General features: G+C 49.6%; 1 protein-coding gene and 1 pseudogene across 1 annotated transcript; one reads left to right on the top strand and one right to left on the bottom strand.

Moving 5' to 3' along the window:
- Positions 1-2848: 2848 nt before the first annotated feature.
- Positions 2849-16704, bottom strand: LOC112544261 (paraneoplastic antigen Ma1 homolog). Its single transcript, XM_075907774.1, has 2 exons — positions 11053-16704; positions 2849-9580 (listed from the first exon to the last, which is right to left on the bottom strand). Exon 2 carries the CDS (start codon positions 8507-8509, stop codon positions 7508-7510), a length of 1002 nt encoding a protein of 333 aa, XP_075763889.1. The 5' UTR covers positions 8510-9580; positions 11053-16704; the 3' UTR covers positions 2849-7507.
- Positions 15619-26134, top strand: LOC102459838 (prelamin-A/C-like; annotated as a pseudogene).
- Positions 26135-26775: the final 641 nt, after the last annotated feature.

The raw sequence follows: 26775 nt of genomic DNA, 5'->3' as shown, positions 1-26775 counted from the left end.
CCACCATCTGTCCATGATTCTATACAGTCATCCAGCCTTTTTGCGTCTGCCTACCTGTTCTATCCTCACACCACCTTTCATGATGACTCACACACCTGAAATTCCCTCTCTGTTTGATCTGCCATGTCTCTCACCTCATTTCCTCCAAATGTTCCTTAGTGTCTGTCCTCCAATATTCAGAGAAGTGCTACTTTAAAATATCTCCACTCAAACAGGAGAGAAGAGTAAAGAACAGTAGAAAGCAACAAGAGAATATATTTGGTGGGCCACCGCTGCTATATTTATCTCCACCTCTGAAGGTGCCAGTGATCACAGCTCCCATTAGCCACGGATCACCTTTCCCAGGCAATGGGAGAAGCAGGAAGCCCCGTGGCCCAGAACGCCGCTTCTGCAGCTCCCATTGGCCAGAAATGTCAATCTTTGGCCAAGGGGAGCTGTGATTGCTCCATACCTGAGGCAGTGCAGGTAAATAAAGTAGTGGGGGCTGGCCAGGGGCTAACCCTAGTAGACTGGATCTGTCTTGCTGGCTGGTATTTGCCCACCCCTGGATTAGGCCCCAATCCTACAAAGAATTTAAGCAAAGGCTTAACTGTAAAACTTGGTCTCTTTCACCAACAGAAGTTGGTCCAAGAAAGGTTATTACCTCATCCACCTTGTCTCTTTAAAGTGAATGGGATCTTGGATCCTGTGGGCTTGAATGGGAGTAGGAACCAGCTGTAAAACAGCTGGCAAAGCCATCAGCTGTTTACAATTATTGGCTGTGTCATTACTAATTATTAACCAAAGTGAAAGTCATTTTCAGTGCCAAACACACATTAATAAGGATGTTACTCCTTTGTTTCTCTTGGGAAGAGGTATAATCAAAATCATTCTGGCAGCACATCAAAAGTTATCTAGAACTACTCGTATTCCCACCTGCGGCTCCAGGGTTCAATGCTAAGGGATGACTTTTGGATATGTGCTGTTTATTGGCTGTGATCTATTGATAACACATGCACCCATCAAATGCATGGCCATAGCATGACCTCTGTGTAGATAAGCTGTAAATCCCACTTCAGGCACTTTTACTACAGAGGTGGTGTGGTGTGGTGTGGTCTGGTCTGGTTTCTAGAGCACCGACATGGGTCTTTGGAGACATGGTTTACTTCCTGATTTAAGCCACTTTCCTCCCTCTGGACAAGTATACCTTTTGCAAAGTGCAGGTCTACTGGTGAAAGGTGCTAGGGGGTTGTTATTTACTCTATTGCTCTGGAACAAGAGAGGCACTTTGCAGTTCCGTGTATACCTCTTCCAAAGTAGCATAAATGACACTATGGGTCTTTCTCCTGTAGACAACCACCTAACCTCAGGATGATTCTTACCAACAACCACCGGACATACAACACTAGTACCAACCCTGGAACTTTCCCTTGCAACAAGCCTCATTGCCAGCTTTGTCCACATATTTACTCTGCTGACACCAGCATTGGACCTAACCATTTCACTTGTAAGATCGAGAACACATATTCCTGCTCATCCAGAAATATAATTTATGCCATCATGTGCCAACAGTGTCCGTCTGCTATGTATATTGGACAAACTTCTCAGACACTTCCCCAAAGAATCAATGCACACAAAACAGACATCAGACAGTTTCACAAAGAAAAAACAGTTTCTTGCCATTTCAATCCGAATGAGCATTATCTTAACGACCTGATTACCTGCTTCCTGCTTCAAAGACATTTTAACACAAGGCTTCAGAGAGAAGCCTCTGAACTGTCATTCATGCTTAAATTTAACACTTTACGAATGGACCTTAACAAAGATGCTAATTATCTTACCCATTACAAAGATAGCTTCCTCAATTATCACCCCTAATATCATTATATCATAGACATTAACCTCTCTCCTCATCTCCCCTCAGTTCTAAAATCTGAATAGTCTATTTTATATGTGTTCCCTTTTTTTGATTGTATCCCTTTGGTATATATGGTCATGCCAATTTTCTTCCACAATTTGATCTGAGGAAGTGGGTCTGGCCCACGAAAGCTCATCACCTAATAAACCATCAAGCAGGAGAAAGGAGTAAAGAACAGTAGAAGGTAACAAGAGAAAATATTTGGTGGGCCACCGCTGCTATATTTATCTGCACCTCTGAAGGTGCCAGTGATCACAGCTCCCATTAGCCACGGATCACATTTCCCAGGCATTGGGAGAAGCAGGACACCTCACTGCTGACTCCAACCATATCATATGTTAACCTCCGAGGAGGCCTGACTTCTTTCTGGGACCTCCTTAAGGTCGGTACTATCCCTTCTCTACAGGAGGTGTCAATACAACCCCTTCAGATTCGGCATCCACTGCAGAAGTACCCATTACAGAAGGATCAACGTCTGTAGTAACCTTTTCCCCCTCACTGGAAGACCCCAGAGGATTATGGGACATATCTACGCCCTCTTCAGCAGTATCTCCCCCAGGAAATAATGGAAGAGCATCAGGATTTAAGGATCGTGTGCTAGTTGCACTGTTGGGTTGACTTGACTCAAGTGACGTTACTGCAGACCCAGGAGACAAACCTAAGGGTTCAAGATACATAGACATATAGTCAGGGTAAACCTCCTCTGAATCAGTTTCTGATGGGGCACCCATTATATCTATCCTGGTAGTCGGGTCTGGCACAGAATTAGAGGTACCTACAGTGTTAGGTGAGGAACCCGCAGATGTCAGGGTTTTTTCTCTGATCAGATGATCTGGGTAGTGTGGTAAGCACAGTATCTGATGAAGCATCCATTCTGACATGTTGCTCCAGAGGAAGTAAATGGTTTCTATGTAAAGTCTTTAATGGACCACCATTCTTCTCAGGCTTTAGTTGGTATACTGGTAGTCCAGGCATTTTAGTCTCCGCAATATAAGGCTATGAATCCCATCGGTCTGCAAGTTTGTGTTTTGCAGGGAGACCCAGGTTCCGGATAAGAAACACGATCACCAGGCTGCAGATCGTGGTATCGTACTTTCTGATCATAATGTTCTTTGTTGCCCCTGTTCATTTTATTAGATGCGGCCTCAGCAAGTTGATAAGCAGCGCACAAATCCTTTTTAAAATTAGCCACCATACTGAAGGTAAGACTGGTGAGACGATCCATCTGCAGAGAGCCCAAAGCAGAGGTCCACTGGTAATCGGGCTTCACGTCCAAACATTAGGAAATATGGAGAATACCCAGTGGCCTCATTTTGGGTACAGTTGTAAGCATGCACCAGGTGGCTAACATGCTGGCTCCATTTAAATTTCTGTTTGGTAGTCAAAGTTCCCAACATATTAAGCAGGGTTCTATTAAAACGTTCAGGCTGAGGGTCCCCTTGAGGATGATAAGGGGTCGTCCTAGATTTCTTTATGCCCAGCATAGTCAGAAATTCCTGAATTAAGCGGCTCTCAAAGTCCCGTCCTTGATCCGAGTACATTCGGTTGGGCAACCCATAACGCACAAAGTACTTTTCCCAAAGGGTTTTAGCAACAGTAGCAGCTGTTTGATCCTTAGTAGGGAAGGCCTGGGCATACCTTGTGAAATGATCAGTGATGACTAGCACATTACAGGTATTCCGACTATCGGGTTCAATTGTGAGAAAATCCATGCAGACCAAATCCATAGGGCCTTCACTCTGAAGATGAAACAGTGGAGCAGCTTTTGTGGGTAGAGTCTTCCTTAGTATACACCGGGCGCAGGTCTTACAATACTGCTCAACATCAGCCTTCATTCGTGGCCAGTAGAATCGGTCTCGTACAAGTCCATAGGTTTTATCAAACCCGAGGTGTCCATGGTCATCATGTAAGGACTGTAGTACAGTTTTGTGAAATCGTTTAGGTAAAACCAGTCATTTCTTTGTGTATTGCCTGGGCTGTTTAGTGATTCTATACAAAAGGCTATTGTCCAGAGTAAGTCGATCCCATTCCCTCATTAGGAGGGGAATATTAGGGTGTCTGCTTCTATTCACGGCAGCTGGATTCCCCTTATCAACTGCCAACCAGATCTCTCCAATAAAGGCATCATTCTGTTGTGCAGCCTGAAGTTCAGAACGAGTCAAATGGGGAAGATGGGAAGTATCCAGAGAAGCAACATTGCAGTACGCTTGAGGAATAGCATGGGCTGACACTCCCACAAGATCTATAAAGCGAGCAGGTGGCATGTTAGTCGGCTTCCCATAAACTGTAGAGACTTGACACAAAGCTCGAACCCCAGGGGCAGATACCTCTTCCCACTCATCTTCAGGAGCTGAGATACTATGTGGTCGTCTAGATAATGCATCAGCATCTATGTTCTTGCTTCCTGGGCGGTACTTTAGGCTGAAGTTGTATGTGGACAATGCTGCTAACCACCGATGACCAGTAGCATCCAATTTGGCTGATGTCAAAATATATGGTTAATGGATTGTTATCCGTGCGAACCTCAAATCGTGCTCCATACAGATAATCATGCAACTTATCTACTACAGCCCATTTTAAAGCCAGAAATTCAAGTTTGTGCACAGGGTAGTTTCTTTCAGAGGGTGACAAACTTAGACTGATGAAAGCTACTGGCCTCAATCCCTCAGGGTATTTTTGATATAATACCCCTCATAAGCCATCCATGCTGGCATCCACATGCAGAACATACGGCTTTTGAGGATCAGCAAATGCTAATACAGGAGCTTTGGAGAAGCATTCCTTAATATTCTGACAAGCCTCTTCACAATGTTCATTCCATCGGTCCCCAAAGGGCTCAGAAAGTTGGAAATAGGTTTTATCTGTTGGAATATCTTTAGGTCTTGAACCATTTTTGTGAGGTGGTGGCGGGTAGCCTTGCAACAACTCATTCAGTGGTCTTATCAATGTGGAGTATCCCTTCACAAAACGCCTATAATAGCCACAGAATCCCAAAAATGAATGTAGGGCAGTTAAATTCTGAGGCCTGGGCCAACTGGAAACAGCCTCAATTTTTGATGGGTCCGTAGCAATACGTTGCTCTGACACTATGTGTCCCACATAAGAGACTGAAGGGCGGCAAAATTTACACTTATCCAAGGATAGTTTCAAGCCTTCTTCTTTCAAACGAATATGGACTTTAAGCAGCCGCTCTTCAAGAGTTCGCCCAAAAACAATTAGGTCATCCAAGTAAACGAGAACTTCCATGAGATTCATGTCCCCAACTGTTCACTCCATTAATCTTTGAACGGTGGCAGGAGCTCCACAAATGCCTTGGGGCATTCTCTCAAACTGATAAAATCCAAGTGGGCAGATAAAAGCAGTTTTCTCTCTATCCACCTTATTCATGGGTATTTGGTAATAACCACTGCGAAGGTCTAATACAGTAAGCCACTTACTCCCATGTAAGCAGTTAAGGACATCCTCTTTCCGCGGCATTGTATATTGGTCAGGGACAGTGCGCTTATTGAGAGTTCTAGAGTCTACACACATTCTGACAAACCCATTTTTCTTCCTCACCACGACAATTGATGGATCTAAGCTGGCTAGTAGGAAGTTTAGACTTGAGATTAGACGAAGGTTTCCAACCATTAGAGGAGTGAAGTTCTGGAACGGCCTTCCAAGGGAAGTAGTGGGGGCAAAAGATCTATCTGGCTTCAAGATTAAACTAGATGGGTTTATGAAGGGGATGGGTTGATGAGATAACAGGATCTTGGTATCTAGTTGACCATTCATTATCAGTGGGAAATAGGTCAATGGAGGGATGATAGGAGTTACTATAGAGAACTTTCTGGGTGTCTGGCTGATGAGTCTTGCCCACATGCTCAGGGTTTAGCTAATCGCCATATTTGGGGTCGGGAAGGAATTTTCCTCCAGGGTAGATTGGCAGAGGCCCTGGAGGTTTTTCGCCTTCCTCTGTAGCATGGGGTACAGATCACAGGTGGAGGATTCTCTGCATCTTGGGGTCTTCAAAGTATTTGAAGGCTTCAATATCTGAGATATAGGTGAGAGGATTATTCTAGGAGGGGTGGGTGAGATTTTGTGGCCTGCACTGTGCAGGGGGTCAGACTAGATGATCATAATGGTCCCTTCTGACCTTGGAGTCTATGAGTCTATGAGTCTATAATTGGAGAGGCATACGGGCTTCATGACTCAGAAATTATTCCAGCAGCCATTAAATCATGTATGTGGCGTCGAACATCTTCCATATCAGCTGGAGCCAGACGACAAGATCGTTCTCGAAAAGGTCGAGAGTCATTTAGATGGATCTCATGCTGAGTACTTTTTGCACAGCCCACATCCCATTCATGTTGGGAGAAGACATCAGCATGCTCTAACATTTTCTTGCAAAGATGCTGTTTCCACTCCTCAGGGATAGGGGAATCTCCAAAATCAAAGCAATCTGTTGTCAAGTCCTTAGTGTTGTTCTTGACAGCTACTGCATGCATTCGAGGTTCTACATCAACTGGGAACAATTGAGCAATTCTTGTCCCACGTCGAATGATCACCTCATGAGCAGATACATTTCTAACAGTAACTGTGACTCTCTTAGCAGTCACAACTGTAGTGGCTTGCACCTCAAGTCGCACCATAAATCCTCCAGGTGTAGTCATTTCTTCTGGTGTATCCACTAATAACAATTTATCCGTAGGCTGAACAGAAAACTTTGGGATACAGGTGACTTGACAGGCACTGCCAGGTAGTATGTGTAATGTTCTTTTCTGTGTGTACCATACATTGCCATACCTGGTAAAATCCTTATCAGAAACAGAGAGAAACTTTCTGTGGAAACCTGTATAGGCCTCCCAGGTCTTAGGGTGAATAGGCAAGGTACTGATGCATCCTTCCCCAACAGTGTCTTTGCATAGTTTAAAAAAAAAAATTGCTGGACCAGATTACTATTGGTGCCAACCAATACTGCAACATTACTTTTGACACAAGGATTCGGGCACACTAGAACTAAAGTATCCAGCTTCTCAGGAATTCCCATGATGGATGGCGGGAACTCAATTTGAAGAGATAAGTACCCCTCATATGGGTATTTTTGATTACTCAACCCCCAGATTTCCAAATTGTCCAAGGGTTGAATAGGCAAATGGCGAAGGTAGGTATTGTAAAATGTCTTGTACAAAATGGTGACTTGTGAACCACTGTCCAGGAGAGCATGAGTATAAATGCCTTCTATTTGAACAGGCACAACCGAAGCTGGGCCTACCAGTCCACGGGGCAAATCATTCCAGGTATTTGCACCCTGTTGGTAGCACTTAGTGGAGTGTAGCTTCCTCGAAACACCAGTTCGCTCCTTCACTGGGCTCCTCTGAAGTTTTCCCAAATTCTTTCTTGCTTGGATGAGCTTACGGTTAACTTTCCATACATCCTCTTCTGTAACGCAGTCTCATTTCGTGTGACCATTCTCCCCATACTTGTAGCCAATTATGTCACTCCTACCCTTTGTTTCAACAGAAATTCTTGATTTGTGAGTAGTACCACCAGGCACTGCGTCATTGCTTCTCACAGGGGCACTCCCCCTTTGGACATGAGAAGGTCTTTCAGGCTTTTCCACTCTAGTATTCAGCTGAAGTAGCTGATTACTTGCTCAGTCAGACTCCGCAGAGCTTCCTTGAGGTCAGCTATTTCACTAGAAGGAGCAACAGAGGTGACAGTGCATGCTGAAGCCATGGGAATGTGACGAGCTTCACGAGCAGCCAGTCGATCTTCCTCTTCCCTGATATCCCGTACCAGTTTGGAGAAGGAGGGAGGATTTTGGCGTGAGTCAGAAAGCTGCAGCTTCAGGGCTATTAGGTTGCCAGAACAAGCACCTTTCAGTATTTGTTCCATTCTCACCTGATCCAAGCGGCTGGCAAGTATCCCCTTCTTTACCAGTACGTTATGTAGGAGCTTCTCTAGACGGCATACGTACTGTGACAGTTTCTCACCCTCATCTTGATAGGTGGTGCAAAAACGCAGATACAAATCTCCACTCTCAGTAGTCCCATAAATATCATCCAAAGTATGGAGATACTCCATAGCACCAGCAGAGGGTTTACTCATCCGTAAGGATCTAATGACATCATAGGCTGGTCCCCTCAGACTTTCAGCTAGTCGTTGCCGTTTCATAATATCTGAGCATTGCCATTCCTCTATCATCTGGGCGGCTTGGTCCATCCAAGATTCAAAGTCATCCTCTCCAACAGGGGTAGGATGAATCCCAGAGAAAAATCTCAGCTTCCGATATCCAACTCCTTCATAGGAGGGAGGGGTAGATCGTTCCATTTTTCCTAAAGCAGCTATCAGACCTTCATTTGTGATAGCTGAGGACATAGATGCTGGAGTAACAATGGTCCTCACATCTTCCAATGACTTTCCCTCTTTTTGCAGAAAAACATTCAATTTAGCTGCAAAGTCAGAGCTCACAGCTTCAGTGGTCTCCTCCTCTGGGACATTCCCAGGCAGAAACACAGGCCAGGGGCCAACTTCACCCACAATACCAACTTCCGGGGGTAAGATTTTTACAGTTCCTAATGCCTGGTAGATAATAGCATCCTCAGTATCTATGGGCACTTTACCCAGCATAAGCGCTCGGCTGGGTGGCACTCCTACGTCTCTACACTAGGACAGTAACTTAAGGGGTTCCATGATGTACCCAATAACAGGTTTAGAAACACAAACAAAGGTTTTAAATACCAGCAGATCTCAGAAAACAATCATAACTCCAACACCATTAAAGAAAGCAGGGACAATTTTTCTTGCAGCAAAATTAGAGGTGGTAAAGGGGATCCCAGCGGTGCCTCCAAAATGTAACCCCCTTTTTCCTCCCCAGGTTACTGGGGAGCAGGTCACACTCACAAGTGTGCCTGGGCGCCAGATGTTTTAACCTAAAAGAGATCCAGAGCACCCCAGTGGTGATGGTGTTTAGTTGGGGAAAGCCCTATCCACCCCCTTGCTGCAGTCCCTTGCTTGTAATGAATGTAAAATGGTGGTGCCTCCACCTGGGCCTTGTACACACTCACTGGTGTGCCTTGGGAGCATCCAGGAATATACTCATTCCAGCTATAATATGGATCCAAAACAACAACTACAAATCATATACATCTAATAGAATACTTCAAAATAAACAATCTTTACTTAACTTAAACAGGGATTAACAGAATTAGAAATGAATAGCATTAACAAAACACATCACAATAATTGAAGTTTATATAGCTACCATTTGTACTAATAGTGACCCCACCCCAGAGTGTGCACACCCCTAGACTCAGTCCCAGACTTGCGTGCCTGGGCGCGCTGATGTTGCAGCTGTAATGGAGATTTGGTCCAGGCTAAACAGCAGCTCTGTCCCAGGCAGCACTTTTCCAACAAGACCCAGAAACTTACTGCCTCATGCTGGGCCTATCGGAAGCAGCCTGCTAAAACCCAGTTCCAACAGGCATCTAGTAGCTGCATCCAACAGCCCCTGCACTGGGTCAGTGTCCTTGGCAGCAGCCTGGCTCCCCCTTTGGTTCCAAACTCCAAGGCAGAGTCCCAGACTGCTAGGCCTTTTTCTTCAAGCACATGGAGAGACCAGTCCTCTCTCCCACCGGAGTTCTTCCTTCCTGTTTTTCCCAAGGGCTCATGGGAATTGTAGTCTGGTTTGCAGCACAGGATCTTTCCAGGAAAAAAAACAGAGCCCCCTTTAGTAAGGGGACTACATAAAGAATGTTAAGTGTAGCCGCCAGCCCCCTTCAAACCGCCTATAAACTCCCTCACAAAATTCCCCTGTTAGCTGCTCCCAGTTAAGGTTTGATGGGTGTTAAAGGGAATGGGTCTCAAAGCCTCATTAAGAAACTCTGAGCCTTGCCGTACCAAGCTCCTAGTCTCTGCACTCGGTCCCCCAAACAAACAAGCTCAGCACACAGTTTCTTTCAGGCAATCCACAAGCACACTCCAAACTCACACACCTACAGACAGCCGCTTACCCCAAGCATCTTGTAGTTGTTCCTCCTTCACCTGAACAACTCCCTCGCCAAACTCCCCTCTTAGCTGCTCCTGTTTGCTAGCTCATAGACTACTTCCATCTGGCTGTCTTCTGCCCTCTAATTGGCTTCAGGGGACTATTATCTCCCCTCCTCACACTGGTTGAGGGAGAAGGGTTTCTAGGTGACTGGGGGCTTGTACCCCCCACCCCTTCTCTTGTACTACTAGGAAAGTCAGCCCTGCAGAACTGTGCCATGGACCCCTCTGGGGTACAATCCTCTGGCTAATGTTTTGGGGACCTCCGCCCCCTAAATAATGTTTGAGTGCCACGGGAGGATGCACTGACTCAAGTTTGCTGCAGTGGAGCCAGCTAACATGAGTGCTGTACAATGCACCTAGCTCAGGAGGCAGGACAAGGCCATGGTCTGCAGCAAGGCCGCTGTCCTGTGTGGCTGTTCAGTGACAGATGTCACCCAAGAAGCCGAGTCACATAGGCAGGGGACGAGGCGTGTGGGGAGCAATGCCCTGTGGAAACAGAACTGGAGGGTTTGAGTCGATGTCCAAAGCAGGGCAGAGTTGCTAAAGGTTAAGGACATTGGAACATGTGCGGGGATGCCCTACACCACCACGGATAATGGGCAGGCTCCCCGACCTGCAACTAATTCTTTGACTAATAGCAGCAGCTGGGCTAAAAGGCGACAGCTCAGATCTAAAAGGGCAGCAGCCAATGGGGCTGGGATAGGGGACTACCTCTGCAACGAGCCATTTAAGGAACAGACCCAGAAAACCTACAGGGAGAAGAGCCAGATTGCTGCAAAACAGCAAAGAGGTTTTGGGCGGTCCAAGACCCAAGTGACCAGGCCTTTCAAAAGGCTGCAATGCAAAGTTCGGAGTGGGATGGAGTCTCAAAAGCCAGTGCACACTTGAGCCTCTCATTGGCAAGGGGAAGCGGGAATGAAAGAAGAATGAGATTTGCTCGGTGGGAGATGGAGATGGGCAGGACGTGAGACTCAATGTGAAGCGGAGGAAGTTGGTGAGGTGGTAGAGCCTCCGCTGAGCAAGTGCAGAAGTAGAGAGGAGGAGGTGAGAGCCAGGCTGGGCAGGGCCACAGGGAGCAGAGTAATGGGACATCTGCAGGAGGAGGACAGTAGCTGCCCCAACACCTTCTGATGGAGCATCCATGAAGTTGTTTTCAAAAGGCAGAGGTTCTGCGGGGAAGGCTGTGACTTCTTCATTGAGGTGTCCAAGGTGAAACCCCTGCTCCGGTCATCAGCTCTGTTCCAAATACCGGAGACCACTTTCCCTAAGCAAACCGAGAAATTCCCAGACAGGATCAAATTGAGGGTCCCTCTAGGCCAGGATCCTGCTGCTTCCAACAGGGATCAGCATAAGGCAATAGTTCCCAATCTTTTTGACACTGGGAACCAGTAAACCCATTCACAGGCTTTTGGAAGACCGATAACATTTATTTGTATATTCATTAAGCAAATGATGAATATGCAAATAAATTGTTTCTGGTCCTCCCAAAGCCCCTAGTGCCAACAGGAGCGGGCCCACTCGACTGCCCTGGGCAGTTTCCCAACCCCAACCCCGAGGTATATACTTCACCCCCGTTTGGGACCAGTAAGGTTAGAAGGTCCCTCTCAGGCCTGCTGGGTGACTCAGCTCGTATGGGCCCTGGAGGTCGGGTGAGTAGCCCCGTGTGACGTGTCCTCTCCCTCCGTCGTGTCTGTGTTCATGGGTGAAACTGAGGGCTGCACCCTGCCCTGGGGCATGTCGCTGGCCCTACCTGTCCAGCGGGTTTTTCCACCCCCCTCCACTCCGGACCAATCCCAGTGGCTTTATTGGCTGGCACCAGTTTCCCTGGCTATATCTGGCGCTGGGCATTCTGCGTTGGTGCACACGGTGCCCAGCCTTCTCCCTGGGTCCTAGCACCCGCCGGATCTAGCCCTGCCGTCTGGGAGCATGCCCAGCAGAGACGCTGTGGTGAATCATGTACAAAAATTTTTCTCCTAAGGACTGGTACTGGGCCACAGACTACACTTTGGGAAATGCTGACATAAGGTATTTGAGAGGAGGTTGGAGGAGCTCCCATCACTCTGCCCATAAGGATGTTGATTTCTAATACTCATCAGCTGGTGCTTGGCTCATGCCCATTGGCAGGAGGTTTTATGTCCCTTATAAATGTTTACGGTAGGCAATGTAATTGCCAATTCTTGTTACTACACCTGTAAATGTCTCCTTTTCCTTTGCATCCAGCTGAGCTTTGATTCATGCCTTGTGGCAAGGGTTGCCAAACTCAGCTATCTCTTGTGCAGGTTGACTTTTCTCCTCTGCTAGATAAACATTGGAGTCAAGGAGAATTCAAAGGGGTGATTCATTTCACTCCTCGACCTAGTAATTTAGATCAAATGCTGTAGGGCCAAGATCTGCTGGATAAGCTGAAATATTTACCAAAGTACAGGCTGCCATGTAAGAGTTCCTCCAAGGCAAGGATCCCTCTCCAGAGCTGATGCTTGAAGAGGAGACTACTCACCAAGCCAGGTGAAAGTAAACACCCTTTAGTGGCATCTCTCCAGAGACCCTAATCATTCATTTCGATGCACTTGAACAAGGAGATATTCCCCAGTGAGGTTACGATCTATGTACAAGAGAAGAGACTTAAAACAGAGGTAGACAGGTGGGGAAATACAAAGAAATGGGAAGACCTGGGTGATCAGACTGATAACTAGGCAATAATACTAATATTACTGTTAATAATCCCTGGAACAAAGGCAGAATCCTCCAAGGGAAACTGACCCTTTCCATCCTAATAATCCAGGTAACTGCAAAATCCATAGGAAGGGAGCAAATCAGAGAATGACGTTGGGGTTCATATTTACCTCTGTGGTTCTATGAAGAGAGGTAAACCAACCCCATCAGAACACACCAGGAGGCACCTCCTTTCTGGGAATTTTGTCCATCCCAGACCCCCCTCTCCTGAAATGGTGAAAATTAGAAATGTTCAAGACCAAAGCCTGCTGATATTTTAGGCTGAAAACATTTGGATTGTGGGGGGGTTGCTATCGATGTTCTCTAACCAACAGTCAAAACTTTTTGAGAGAAACAGATGTTCTCTGTGAAGCATTTCCCACAACATGAAATTTAAGTTTGCTCTGAAAGAAATGTGACAGGAAATTTTTGGCCATTTTAGCTTCCCCTGCCAGCAACTGCTCATTCATGGCCCTGGCCACATTCATGACCTCTCTCCCTAGGATCATTCTGTAACCCTGTCTGCTTTTTCCAAGCCCACCTACGGATGGTCTAGAAGATATTGGGTCCTGTTTTGAGTGCAGGGGACTGGACTTGAGGTCCTCTTGAGATTCTTTCCAGTCCTATGATTCTACACAGTCATCCAGCCTTTTTGCGTCTGCCTATTCTATCCTCACACCACCTTTCATGATGACTCACGCACCTGAAATTCCTTCTCTGCTTGATCTGCCATGTCTCTCGCCTCATTTCCTCCAAATGTTCCATCAGATCTATAATCCTTAGTGTCCTCCAATATCCAGAGAAGTGCTACTTTAAAATAACTCCACTCAAACAGGAGAAAGGAGTAAAGAACAGTAGAAGGCAACAAGAGAAAATATTTGGTGGGCCATCACTGCTATATTTATCTGCACCTCTGAAGGTGCCAGTGATCACAGCTCCCATTAGCCACGGATCACCTTTCCCAGGCAATGGGAGAAGCAGGAAGCCCTGCGGGCCAGAACGCCGCTTCCTGCAGCTCCCATTGGCCAGAAATGTCAATCTTTGGCCAAGAGGAGCTGTGATTGCGCCATACCTGAGGCAGTGCAGGTAAATAAAGTAGAGGGGGCTGGCCAGGGGCTAACCCTAGTAGACTGGATCTGTCTTGCTGGCTGGTATTTGCCCACCCCTGGATTAGGCCCCAATCCTACAAAGAATTTTAGCAAAGGCTTAACTGTAAAACTTGGTCTCTTTCACCAACAGAAGTTGGTCCAAGAAAGGTTATTCCCTCATCCACCTTGTCTCTTTAAAGTGAATGGGACCTTGGATCCTGTGGGCTTGAATGGGAGTAGGAACCAGCTGTAAAACAGCTGGCAAAGCCATCAGCTGTTTACAATTATTGGCTGTGTCATTTAATTATTAACCAAAGTGAAAGTCATTTTCAGTGCCAAACACACACTAATAAGGATGTTAGTCCTTTGTCTTTATTGGGAAGAGGTGTAATCAAAATCATTCTGACAGCACATCAAAAGTTATCTAGAAATGCTCGTACTCCCACCTGTGGCTCCAGGGTTCAATGCTAAGGGATGACTTTTGGATATGTGCTGTTTATTGGCTGTGATCTATTGATAACACATGCACCCATCAAATGCACGGCAATAGCATGACCTCTGTGTAGATAAGCTGTAAATCCCACTTCAGGCACTTTTACTACAGAGGTGGTGTGGTGTGGTGTGGTGTGGTCTGGTCTGGTCTGGTCTGGTTTCTAGAGCACCGACATGGGTCTTTGGAGACATGGTTTACTTCCTGACTTAAGCCACTTTCCTCCCTCTGCACGAGTATAACTTTTGCAAAGTGCAGGTCTACTGGTGAAAGGTGCTAGGGGGTTTTATTTACTCTATTGCTCTGGAACAAGAGGGGCACTTTGCAGTTCCGTGTATACCCCTTCCAAAGTAGCATAAATGACACTATGGGTCTGTCTCCTGTAGACAACCACCTAACCTCAGGATGATTCTTACCAACAACCACCGGACATACAACACTAGTACCAACCCTGGAACTTTCCCTTGCAACAAGCCCCGTTGCCAGCTTTGTCCACATATTTACTCTGCTGACACCATCATTGGACCTAACCATTTCACTTATAAGATCGAGAACACATATTCCTGCTCATCCAGAAATATAATTTATGCCATCATGTGCCAACAGTGTCCGTCTGCTATGTATATTGGACAAACTTCTCAGACACTTCCCCAAAGAATCAATGCACACAAAACAGACATCAGACAGTTTCACAAAGAAAAAACAGTTTCTTGCCATTTCAATCCGAATGAGCATTATCTTAATGACCTGATTATCTGCATCCCGCTTCAAAGACATTTTAACACAAGGCTTCAGAGAGAAGCCTCTGAACTGTCATTCATGCTTAAATTTAACACTTTACGAATGGACCTTAACAAAGATGCTAATTATCTTACCCATTACAAAGATAGCTTCCTCAATTATCACCCCTAATATCATTATATCATAGACATTAACCTCCCTCCTCATCCCCCCTCAGTTCTAAAATCTGATTTGTCTATTTTATATGTGTTCCCTTTTTTTGATTGTATCCCTTTGGTATATATGGTCATGCCAATTTTCTTTCACAATTTGATCTGAGGAAGTGAGTCTGGCCCACGAAAGCTCATCACCTAATAAACCATCTTGCTAGTCTTTACAGTGCTGCATAGTCCTGTCTTTTGTTTCAGCCAGCCCAGACTAACACGGCTACATCTCTATTTCTCTAAGCAGAGCCTGTTCCTCCTAGAGCCAATCAAAGCGGGGGCTTGGCCCTCTTTTGCATAGCCACGCCCAATCGCCACACCTGTTCCCCGGGGCTGAGATATAGGTGAGTGGCTCAGGCTATAAGTAACAGCAAGGCAGAAGCGAGGCGCAGAGCTCTGAGCATCTGAGTCACTGGTCCCTGGGCTTGCATCTCTCCCTGGCTGTTGTCAACTGCTATGGCTTCCCGATGTTGCCAGTCACCCTGCAACACCTGCCAGCGGTGCAAGGAGGACCTGCAAGAGCTCAACGAACGGCTGAAGGCACAGTAAGCTCTGGGCTAGGGCATGGGCAGGGGCCACAAAATCACTGTCATACTAAGCCATGGTGACAGCATTGAGAAGGGAGTCACAAATATCCTGAGGCTGCAGGCTGGCTGAGGGGACAATTCTTGGCTTTCCCCCTTGCTGAAATCAGTTGCACCCTGGCCAGTGCATGTGGTCAACATTGTGTGTTCCAGAGTTGGCTCCATCCTTCTAAGGGAGTTCTCTTGGGACTGTTCAGCTGTTGCTTCCGTCCCTGCATTAGACCTACAGCACCTTAGCTCTCTAACATGGCCCCAAAAGGGTTTGTTTTCTAAAAGGCCTCCAAAAGGGATGGTCCGAAATTAACCTGCCAAAATTAACCTGCCTAATACATGCCCCAAATTAATACATCAGCCCAAAAAGTGGGAGAGGAACATTTGGCAGATGTCTTGGAAAGCTGCCCAGGATTTTATATTTAGCTTCCTGTATCCTTCTCCATTTGGATCCAATTTTAGACCCCTCCCTGGTCATCCCCTCTTTAGAACAGTTGCTAGTTCTGGATTCGGAGCCTAGGAGCTTGTTGCTATTTGGAGATGGATTTTGGATGCAGTTTTCCCTGTGCTGAATGTCTGTACCTGTTTCCCCCGGCCGTGGGCACACTGGGATTGTGGGGAAGGAGGGATTTTGGAGAACATAGGGAAAGGTAACATGCCGAAGGGGTTTTGCATCCTTAAACTTTAAAACAATCTCCTTGATCTTTGTCTAATGCCATCTATTATGATCAGGGGCGGATGAGAGTTTTGCCAGGCCCAGGGCAGCACAATTTCACAGGGCCCCCCCTTTGGTGAAAAAATAGAAAAAAAGGCGTCAAATGTGCTAATTGGAAGCTATTTTCATATTAAATGTGAATTGGGTAAATTTGATAGAAACTTAATTTAGTTGGATAATTTTTATTTTAATTGTATTGTAAGTTATTCTTAAACAAAATTCTGCATTGATAATTCAGAATTTTCATTTGTATTTGTCTCCTCCCACTCCTGCCTCACTCTCTCTCTCTTTCCCTTCTCCTCCCTCCTGCCTCACTCTCTCTCTCTTTCTCTTCTCCTCCCCCTCCTGCCTCACTCTCTCTTTCTTCTCCTCCTGCCTCACTCTCTCTTTCTCTTCTCCTTAGTCCTCCCCCTCTTGCCTCTCACTCATGGAGCCCAAATGGCCGTTTGGGCCCCACGCGCCGTCCCAGCTGAGCGGTGCAGAACTCAACTGAGCGCCATGGTGGGAGGCAAAGGGGGCGGGGCAGTGATGTACACGGCTAGAGGGAGGGACCTGAAGCTTCTGTCACATCCTTCGCCTCCTGCCCCCAGCTGTGTACGTCATCGCCCCGCCCCCCCTTCGCCTCTCACTGTGGCTTTCGGCTGAGTTCTGCACTGCTCAGCCAGGCCGCCATGTGGGAGCAAGCAGCTCAAGCGGCCGTTTGGGCACCGTGCGGTGTCTCAACACAGGGCTCGGGACACCCGCCCCGCTCACCCTGCCCTATATCCACCGCTGATCACAATACATGTTTATGTGCACCGATGCATGTGCGATTGTGCACCACCAGTCGAAACAAAAAGCCTACCTATGGGGCTTTTTCTAATCTGCTGGAGGCATTGGAACCTCTCCTGAGCAGCCACACAAGCGCTCTGCTTACAGGGAACACTGAGAGGGACAATCTCTCCGTGCTTTGTTCTGTTCTGTTCAGGGCCTAGCACCATAGACTCCTGGTCCATGACTGGGATACCTAGATGCTAGGGCAATGCAGTGATGTACTTCATAGTCCTAGCCTGTAACCCCATTATTCATCATTGAATCATAGACTCTTAGGGCTGGAAGAGACCTCAGGACGTCATGGAGTCCAGCTCTCTACCCAAAGCTGGACCAACCCAACTAAACCATCCCAGCCAGGACTTTGTCAAGCCGAGACTTAAAAACCTCTAGAGATGGAGATTCCACCCCTTCCCTAGGGAACCCATCCCAGTGCTTCCCCATCCTCCTGGTGAAATAGTTTTTCCTAATATCTAACCTTGACCTCCCACACTGCAATTGAAACCATTGCTTCTTGTCCTGCCATCACTATTGAGAACAGCCTCTCTCCATCCTTTCTGGAACCTCCCTTCAGGAAGTTGAATGCTACTATCAGATCCCCCCTCACTCTTCTCTTCTGCAGCCTAAACACGCCCAAATCCCTGAGCCTCTGCTCATAAGCCATGTGATGAGGCTGATGGAATTGTACATAGGCGTGAGAGTCCATGCGAAGCATTGGCTTGTAAGGTATCCGAGCAATAGGATGAAACTCCTTGTTCTGGCCTATGTGTGTATGAAATTATTAGATTTTTCTATTGGCTGTTACGGAACTACGGTGTGAGTCTGACAGACACCCACAATTAGCTCTCCAGTGGCAACAAAGGGAGCAATCCACACTAAGGTGGACTTTAAACAATTCTCACCAGCTGTAGTAAATATGAGATATACGATGTAATTAGAGAGAGCTGGGCCAGCACCACACAGTGGGGATTGCTTATCTCGGTGACTCAGTAAGGCACATCAGGAAATGCATAGGCCAGTGCCTTTCCAGGAGCAGGAAGCGAGAGTGTAAAATAAGGGACGGTGACATCACCGAACGGCGTCTTTCTTCTCCCTCTCCTACAATGAAGACCATAAGCACTGACTTCCCTTCCAGCCAGAAAAGTCCCATCCACAGGATGGTTTGGGGTGGCCGCCTCAGGCCCCATGCTTTGGGGGAGCTCCTATGGATGGCGATGGAAGCCTGCAGACCCAAGGGTGGCCTGTAGTATTACTGGGGTGAGGTTCTGGCAGGAGGGCAGCAGGAGTCGCCCCCACCTGCACTCACCTGGCAACCTACGTGGGCTGGAAGTGCTAGTGGGTAAGGGTGGTCACCGAATTGCCAGTGAACAGGATGCGCTGGGAAGCAGGCAGAGCTTCACTGTGGTGGGTGCCAAGCACCTGCAAATTTTCCCCAGTGGGTGCTTCAGCCCCAGAGCATCCACCAAGTTGGCACCTGTGATGATGTCAACAAAGAATTCTGAGTGTAGAGGTTGTCGATGCCCTGCCAGCTCTGTGGGAGGCCACTACCCAGAGGAGACAAAGGCTTTGAATGGGGAGATAGATCCCCAGCTGAGAAGGGAATTCAGTCTCTGTATGAAGAGCTGCAACTTGCCTGTAATAGCCAGTGGGGTGACAAAAATTGTTTGATTAAAATATTGCTCCATCTGAGAAAGTTTGGGATTGAGGGCGCAGGTTTACTTTGATCACCGGAGCGGTTTGCTGACTGTGTTCCAGGAATGCCAAGAAGGAAGAACACATGCAGGCCACCCAGAGGCGCGCCAAGGACCTGGAGACCAAGCTCAACTCAAAGGAAGCTCAACTCTCCACCGCCCTGGAGGATAAGAGGCACTTGGAGAATGAAATCCGGGAGCTGAGGGCACAAGTGTCCAGGGTGAGCAGCAGGCCCTGACGCCTGCCCCTCTGCAGTGCCAGAGATGATGGCATTCCCCAGACATGTCCTGCCACGCCTGCCGAGAACACCCCTTTGCTTCCGAGTCGCACGCAGCTCTGGGCAGTGCATAGTCCCGGCTAGGTCTGAGCTAGGGAGTACCCTCCAGGCAGGAGGGTGATGGGCAGGGGATCCCTAACCACCAAATGAAATTAATGGGTAACAGGTTTAAAACTAATAAAAGAAAGTTCTTCTTCACACAGCATGTAGTCAACCTGTGGAACTCCTTGCCAGAGGAGGCTGTGAAGGCTAGGACTATAATAGAGATTAAAGAGAAGCTAGATAATTTCATGGAGGGTAGGTCCATAAAAGGCTATTAGCCAGGGGATAAAGTGGTGTCCTTGGCCTCTGTCAGAGGCTGGAGAAGGATGGCAGGAGACAAATCTCTTGATCATTGTCTTTGGTCCACCCTCTCTGGGGCACCTGGTGCTGGCCACTGTCGGTAGACAGGATACTGGGCTAGATGGACCTTTGGTCTGACCCAGTACGGCCATTCTTATGTTATGTTCTTATGTGAGCACTCCCTTGGAGCAACACCCTCTTTCCCCCGCTACAGACCCTTGGTGCAGCCTTGTACACTTGTCACCCCCTCACCATTGCAGGGGCGGGTCAGGCCAGTGTCCACAGCAACAGAGAACCTGTGGCGAGGGGCCCTGCCAGTGACAGGGGATCCATTTAGCTCCATTCACAACCCCTGCCCCCACTTCCGGGGAGATGGGGAAATTTCGCACCTCGGGGCAGCTTAGCTCCACCGCACAAAGCCCCCTTAGAGACAGCAGCAGGTTGACAGAGGAATTGTTCACTCAGCTGTGCTGCTGGAGCAGTTCAAGTGCAGAAAAGCTCTGAGCCTCCACCCCTAGGGGCAGGTAAGTTCTGCCTGGAGAAATTCCCTTCTGAGCCTGGCTCATCCCAGTTCCCTGCTGGGAGAGTGCGGTCCCACCCTGGAGGCTGACAGCTGCCTCTGTGTGAAATCAACCAGTCAAGCTGAGCTGCCACTAAAGCAGGGCACTGAAAGTGTGTGTGGGGAGGGGAGGAGGCTCTTCCATCTCCTTGGGCCCTGCTTTCCCCACCTGTGAAATGCAGAGAAGCAGCCTCCTCTGTAGCTAGCGGCTGCCACTGTCTCCTGCGAGGGGCTAGGAAGAGCTCACCCTCATGGGGACCCGGGACCAGCCTCTCCCTGGGCCATTGGCTCCCCCCCCCCCACTGGGGCATACGTAGACCCTGTCCCTCTGCAGCCCCTGCCTGGCCCTAGGGCTGCAGCTGGAGAATGCTAAGCAGTAGGCGGAGAGGAACAGCAACATGGTGGGGGCTGCCCATAAGGAACTGCAGCAGTCGAGGATCCGCATCAACAGCCTGTCTAGAGAGGGGCCAGGCCCAGAGCGCTGATTCTGGGTCTGGTAGCATCTAGTGATATTAGAACGTGGGTAATTGTGGGCAAGTGTAACCGCTGAGTTTTTCAGCAGTTACACGCACCTGCAGCCGGCTCCCTGGGAGCTGATGTGCTTGGCTCCCTGGGAGCTGGTGTGCACCACTCCCGGAGAGCCAGGTGCCAGGCTGCGCTGCTACTTCAGAATCCGAGGCAGCAGCATGGGGCAGAAAGCGGCTCCCCGGGAGTAGGCAGAAGCCCGTGTGTAACAATGAACATTAACCACTAAAAGGAGGCTTCTTGGTTAACTGTTTACCCGGTTAAATATTCACATCCCTTGTACCATCCAAGGGTGGGAGACCCTGCAGGGCTCAGTTCTCTGTGGGGATCTGTTGTGTCAAGGGCTGTTCATGTCAGCGGAGGAGCTGACCCTGACTGTCCAGCTCCGATCCCACCCCGAAGGCTCTAGGCTGCTCCCGGTTCCATAGGGGCCTCTTGTCCACCTCTACTCGAGCTGCAGCTTGACGTCTGTCTAAGGGCCACACGCTGGCAGGACCTTGCCAGGCAGGCACCAGGCCAACCCCAGACAAGCTTACGACCACAGGTCCTCATGGACCCACTGAAGCGAAAGGCCACCACAGACCAGGTCTAGTAACAGCCCAGGGCAAGCTGCGTAATGGCTCAGTGGCCCTGGAGATTCACCCCAAGGAAAGGCACCGTGTCTGTGCCTAGGGTGCCCATAGCCCTGGTAGCCAGGGGCACCCTCTGCTGCTTGTGCTCTGCCTCACCCCCTTCCTCTGGTGTGTCCCCTCTGCTCCCAGATGGCTGCCATGGAGTCAAAGCTGCGGGAACTGGAGAACACGCTGGCCGACAAGAAGCGGGAGATAGCGGACATGCGAGACAAGAATCAGGAGCTGAAGGACATCATACAGGCCCTGGAAATGGAGATCCAGGCCTACCGCAGGATCCTGGACAGGGAGGATGAGAAGTAGGTGCAGAAACAGGCTCCTTCATGGGCTGAGAGAGGAGCCTGCTGGGGATGTGGCCGAGGGAGGGACCTGGTGGGCAGGAGCATGTGCCAATGGGGGCAGAGCCAGGAAAGGACCCCCCTGATTTGGGGGCTGGGAACACAGGGCTGATCTGACCCAAATGTGAAGGGGGTGGGTGCTGCAGCAATGGACCGACTGGGGTGGGATTTGGACCCAGGCTGCTCACTTGGGCCCACCTGCCCCTTTGGCCCAGCCTGTTAGAGACAGCAGCTAGTCCCAACACCCGTCTCTCCCGTCCCTGGCTGCTCACCGCCATCAGAGCCTCCTGTTTTCCGGAGTGTGTTTCTGCAGAGCCCGGCTCCAGACGGGATTTAGGGTGTAGGCAAAGGAAGAGGGCAGGTCTGGAAGCTGAAATGGGCAACTAGGCTGGTGGCTTGGAGCAGGATGTGGTTGGCTAGTCTGACCAGGTGTAGAGACAGGCCCTTGGGCAGCTGCTTATAGCCCCACAGGGGTGCCGGCGGCTGGTTGGTGCCTGCCGCTCCAGTCAGTGATGGTCGTAAGCCCCCAGAGGTGTGTGGAGCTGACGGCCCTGGAGGCTGAATTCCCTCTCAGGGGTACAGGCAGCATTTGGACGGGTTGCGCTTCCTGCCCTGCTAATGGGACGCCAGCTCCCTGCGGGGAGTCCGCCCTCAGCCACCACAGCCTGTTCAACTTTGCTGAGAGCGTGGGAAGAAGCTGGGGATGCGATGTTGTGATGGAGACGTGTCCTCCAAGGAGAGTGGCCTCTGCCCACAGGTCATCAATGAGCCATGAAATTGAGTCCCCTCTGCGCCTAACCAGGCCTTGATTGGCCAGCAAATAGAGCAGAGCTGGGCAAGATGTGGCCCAGGGGCCAGATCCAACCCGCCTACCACTTTGATCCAGTCCACGGGCCACATCTGGCCGCTTTCTATTTATATCCTGCTGCCCGAGCCACCAAATTTCCAGGCAGTGGCTCAGGCAGCAGGATCCTCTCTAAATGGTTCCAGGCTCCTGGTCATGGCGCTACCCCACCAGGGGCCAGAGCCACGAGCCTTTTACATAGCGTCAGCAACCCGGGGGGCTGCCGGGCAACACAGTAGCAGCGGGGCCGGGAGCCACAAGCCCTTTGCTCTGTTATTACCTCAAAGCCTCTGGCCCCAGGCAACCCTGGGGAGAGGCTAGTCCCCAACCCCGCCCCTTCCGCCCCAAGCCCCGCCTCTTCTAAGGGGGGAGAGGTAGAGCTGGATTGAGACCAGTACCAAAATTCATTGTGGTCCCCCAGCAAAATGAGAAGTGACTGCCCACCTCTGGCCTAGAGGATCCAGGCCCTGAGTCCAGCCTGCACTCACCCCCTCTTGCTCTCTCCCCAGGCTGAGGTACCCTCCATGGCAGAGCTCCTGCGAGAGAAGTTCCGAGAGCCATGAGGGACCCTCCAAGAAGAGGAAGCGAGAGTGCGGGGAGCCCCAGACAAGCTTCTTCCCCCATGTCAGGACCCGTGGCCCTGTGGCCGTGGAAGAGGTTGATGTGGAAGGGAGATTTGTCCGTCTCAAGAACAAGTCCAAAGAGGTAAATTTCCTGGTGGAGATGCTGGTCGTGCATGAGCACGGTCAGGATGGGTCCATGGCTGGAAGGGAAACCGTGTTGCTCTTGAAATGTCCTTCCCCTTGGGTCTGCCCTAAACCCACTGTGCAGATATAAGAGGCTCCCATTTTTAGAGGAGACTTAGTCAATTCCTGTAAATCAGTGTTGCTCTATAGCAGTGTTTTGAGTACCCAGAGGAGTACTTGAGAGAAGTCTGGGGCGGGGGGGCTGTATGTCAACACAACTGAAATTAGGAGAAAATGAATTTTGGTTTTAAGTTTTACAGCATTTAATTATTTTTGTCCTTTTTACACCCAAAAATGTCATCACCCACACAGCTACAATTAATTTGATTAACAAATGTGTTGCAACAGTAGAAAAAAATTTGTGTTCCTGAAAACTGTAGGTACTGGGGATACTTTTAATTATTTTTTAAAGGAGTGCATTATAAAAAAAGGTTGAGAAGTACTGCTGTATAGGAATTGATGGGATAGATCCACAGCTAAGGTAAACCATCCCCATGCAATTCAAATCAGTGGATTTAGGCTCATTTTCATCTGGCCCCAGAGCAATGTCGATGCCTGGCGATCCTATGGATCTGTTTGACTGAATTTTGTATTGGGCCAATAGTACGTTGCCTCCCTGCTTTCCCCTGCTGTTCTAAGGTCTAATTACTTTTCAGGAAGAACGGCATTGCGCAAGAGGGTTTTTCTTGTGCAAGAAGGGGCAGCGTAGATGCTCCTTCTTGTGCAAGAGCCTCTTCTGAAAAAATGGTGGCTCATTAGGTATGCAAATGAGGCTCGGCGATATTCCACGCTTAGCCTCATTTGCAAATTACTCACGCAAGAAGCCACGTGTGTAGACATAGCCTAAGTGAATTGAGTAGGAGGACAGCTGTGACCCCTTCAGAAGGAGGCCTAGCGGTAGCAGTCCCTAGCTCTTACGTAGCACTTCTCATCAGTGCATCTCAAAGTACTTGACAAGGAAGTTCAGTATCATACCCATTTTACAGATGGGGAAACTAAGGCACAGACTAGGGATGTTGATTGTCTAAGGTCTCCCAGCAGGCTAGTGTCAGAGCTAGGAATAAAACCCAGAACCTCCCAAGTCCTAGTCCAGTACTGTGTCCACTAGGCTGTGCTGCCTACAAACTGCTTTGGGGCTCTAATGTCAAGACCACAGTGTACTGGCAGCTGAACCTGCCCAGAGTGGGAGATGGTCCCTGTCCCTAAAATCATTGTGTCTGTAGAGAAGACAGACAAAGGGTGGGGAAAGGGCTACAAGCACAAGATGGGGAACCTAAGACCAGGGGAGGTGAAGTGACTTGCAGAAGGTGAGAGGGTCTGTGGCAGGGCCCCTTGACCTCAAGACTTGTAGCCAAGAGAAGACAAAACTGGAACAACCTTGAGGGCTGGTTTCTCACGGCTGCTGCCTTCTGTGTCGCAGGACCAAGAGCTGGGGAACTGGCAGATCAAGCGTCAGAATGGAAACAGCCCCCCCATCTTCTACCGCTTCCCAGGCAGGTTCACCCTGAAGGCCGGCCAGGAGGTCACGGTGAGTGGCAGATGGCTCTTGCAGGCTAGGGAAGGGTGAATGCCCTGGGGAACTGGTCTGTTCTTCACTAGGGATGTAAAATCCCATTTAATTGATGAACCGGGATGTTTACCCGGGGGGGAGAGGGAAATGGGGTGAGCTGGAGCGGCCCCTCCCACCGCAGGCAGGGCTGCTCTGGCCAGGCATTATTGAGGGTGGTGTCTACCAGTTATCCTTTCACATCTCCATGGGCGGTGGGTAATGTCGGCAAGGGATGGCATTGCCTTTCCAAAACTGCCCACGCTGCCCTGCCTCCTGGGACGGCCTGGCGCTGTGCCAAGCAGCAGCCTGGTGGCCAGGGAAGGTGGGTCCCTGCCCAGCAGAACACCTGGGATTGGGCAGGGCATAGCTGGGAGCATTGTCTTGGGGGGAAAGGGGTGTGGCTTCAGGGAGAAGGGGCGGAGCTTCAGCTTTCCTTCCCCAGCTGGGCCTTCCCCCCCCCCACCCATGCACATCCCTATTTACATTTCTCTTCCTGAGTCCCACACACCTTCCCTCCAGGCCCCTACTTAGAATGGCCATAGGGTCCCCCCTTGGCGACAGGGGGAGATCGCAGCTCCTGATCTTGCTGATATACAAAGCCCAGATGGGGGGCGAGCTGATCTCCACAGGCAGGAAAGGCCAACCCTGCCCCATTGCAGCAGTGGCTCTTCTGGGGTTCCTTCCATTTGGGGCAGAAGCGATGCCGGGTTTTAACATCTTGAGCTCTAAGCCACCTCTGCTGGACAGGGGCAGCGCCCCAGTGGGCAGTGAGGGGTTGGTTGTTCTGCCAGTGGGAGGTGCTACCGATCTCTGTGTTTCCTCTTTAGATCTGGGCCGCCGGCCCCACCCACAGCCCTCCCACCGACATAGTGTGGGAGGGGCAAAGCTCCTGGGGCTCTGGAGACAGCCTGCTCACCGCCCTGATCAACTCCAACGGAGAGGTGAGGCTCCCACCCTGGTCCGCTGGGCAATCCAGGTCTGCTGGGGGGCTGCATGCTCCAGCCGGGTGCAAGAGAGGGGTGGGCAAGGGGTGGAGGCCGGTGGGGTGGGGTCCAATTCGTGTGCTGTCACCATCTGCGGGCCAGGAGTTGCTGGGCTGGGCTGTCATCTGAGCCTTAGAGCAAAGGGGGATCTCTGCAGGGAAGCTGACTTTGCCCTCCCTCCCTCCCGCCCAGGAGGTAGCCATGAGGAAGCTGGTGCGTAGGACAATCAGCGATACTGATGAGGATGAGGATGCGTATGAGGATGGCGAAGGCAGCACCTCCCTCCAAGTAAGTGTCGTGCTGTCAGGGACAGACCGCGGGATCTAGCGGGTAGGGAGCTCGAGTAAGTAAGCCAGTTCTGCCCAAGGTCTCTTGCAGCCAAAGGCAAGTCCTCTCCAGCTGATAGATGCGCCCACTGGTGCCGCACCCCCTGGGATCAGACCCAGGTGAGTAGGGAGTACAGGTGATGGGAGAGGAGCCCTGTCACTGATCTGGCTAGGAACCAACCAACGCTAATAATCAGGAGAGCTGCTTTGCTTCCCCAGCTACAGGGAAGGGGGGTGGGACCATCCCCACAGGAAGGTCTGCCACCAAAGGCAATACTGGCAGCCAGTTCTACAGTAACTATCAGTTATCCATTTCAGAGATGCTCTGTCATGTATCCTACACTGACCACTACCTGGTCAGGATCCCGTGCTCCCACTTTCAGTGACACGGGAGTGACAGGAAGGTCACAACCAGGGTTTCCTGTGAGCTGGGCGCTCAGGAGAGTTTCCAGTCCTGTCCAGCCGATTGGCCGAGTGCCCACAGCTAGGTTTTTCTTTCGACTAGTGGTGCACTTTCGCATGTAAAAAAGTTATTCCTCACATGGATGGAAAAGATGAGAGGGAACATTGGTCCCGCCCCCAGGTAGAGGACCCACCAGGGCACATTCTGGTCGAGTTGGGATTTTCTAATGCACCCGTTACTCAGGGCTCCGCGGTTTCCGAGCATCCTGCAATGGCAGAACATCCGCTGGGGTCCGACGCC

Source organism: Pelodiscus sinensis, chromosome 24 (genome assembly GCF_049634645.1).
Source record: "Pelodiscus sinensis isolate JC-2024 chromosome 24, ASM4963464v1, whole genome shotgun sequence".
NCBI lineage: Eukaryota > Metazoa > Chordata > Testudines > Trionychidae > Pelodiscus > Pelodiscus sinensis.
This window is presented reverse-complemented; position numbering and strand designations above follow the sequence as displayed.

Excerpts from the sequence above, each read along its gene's own strand:
- LOC112544261 (XM_075907774.1), bottom strand. The coding sequence starts at position 8,509 with ATGCTGGGTAAAGTGCCCATAGATACTGAGGATGCTATTATCTACCAG.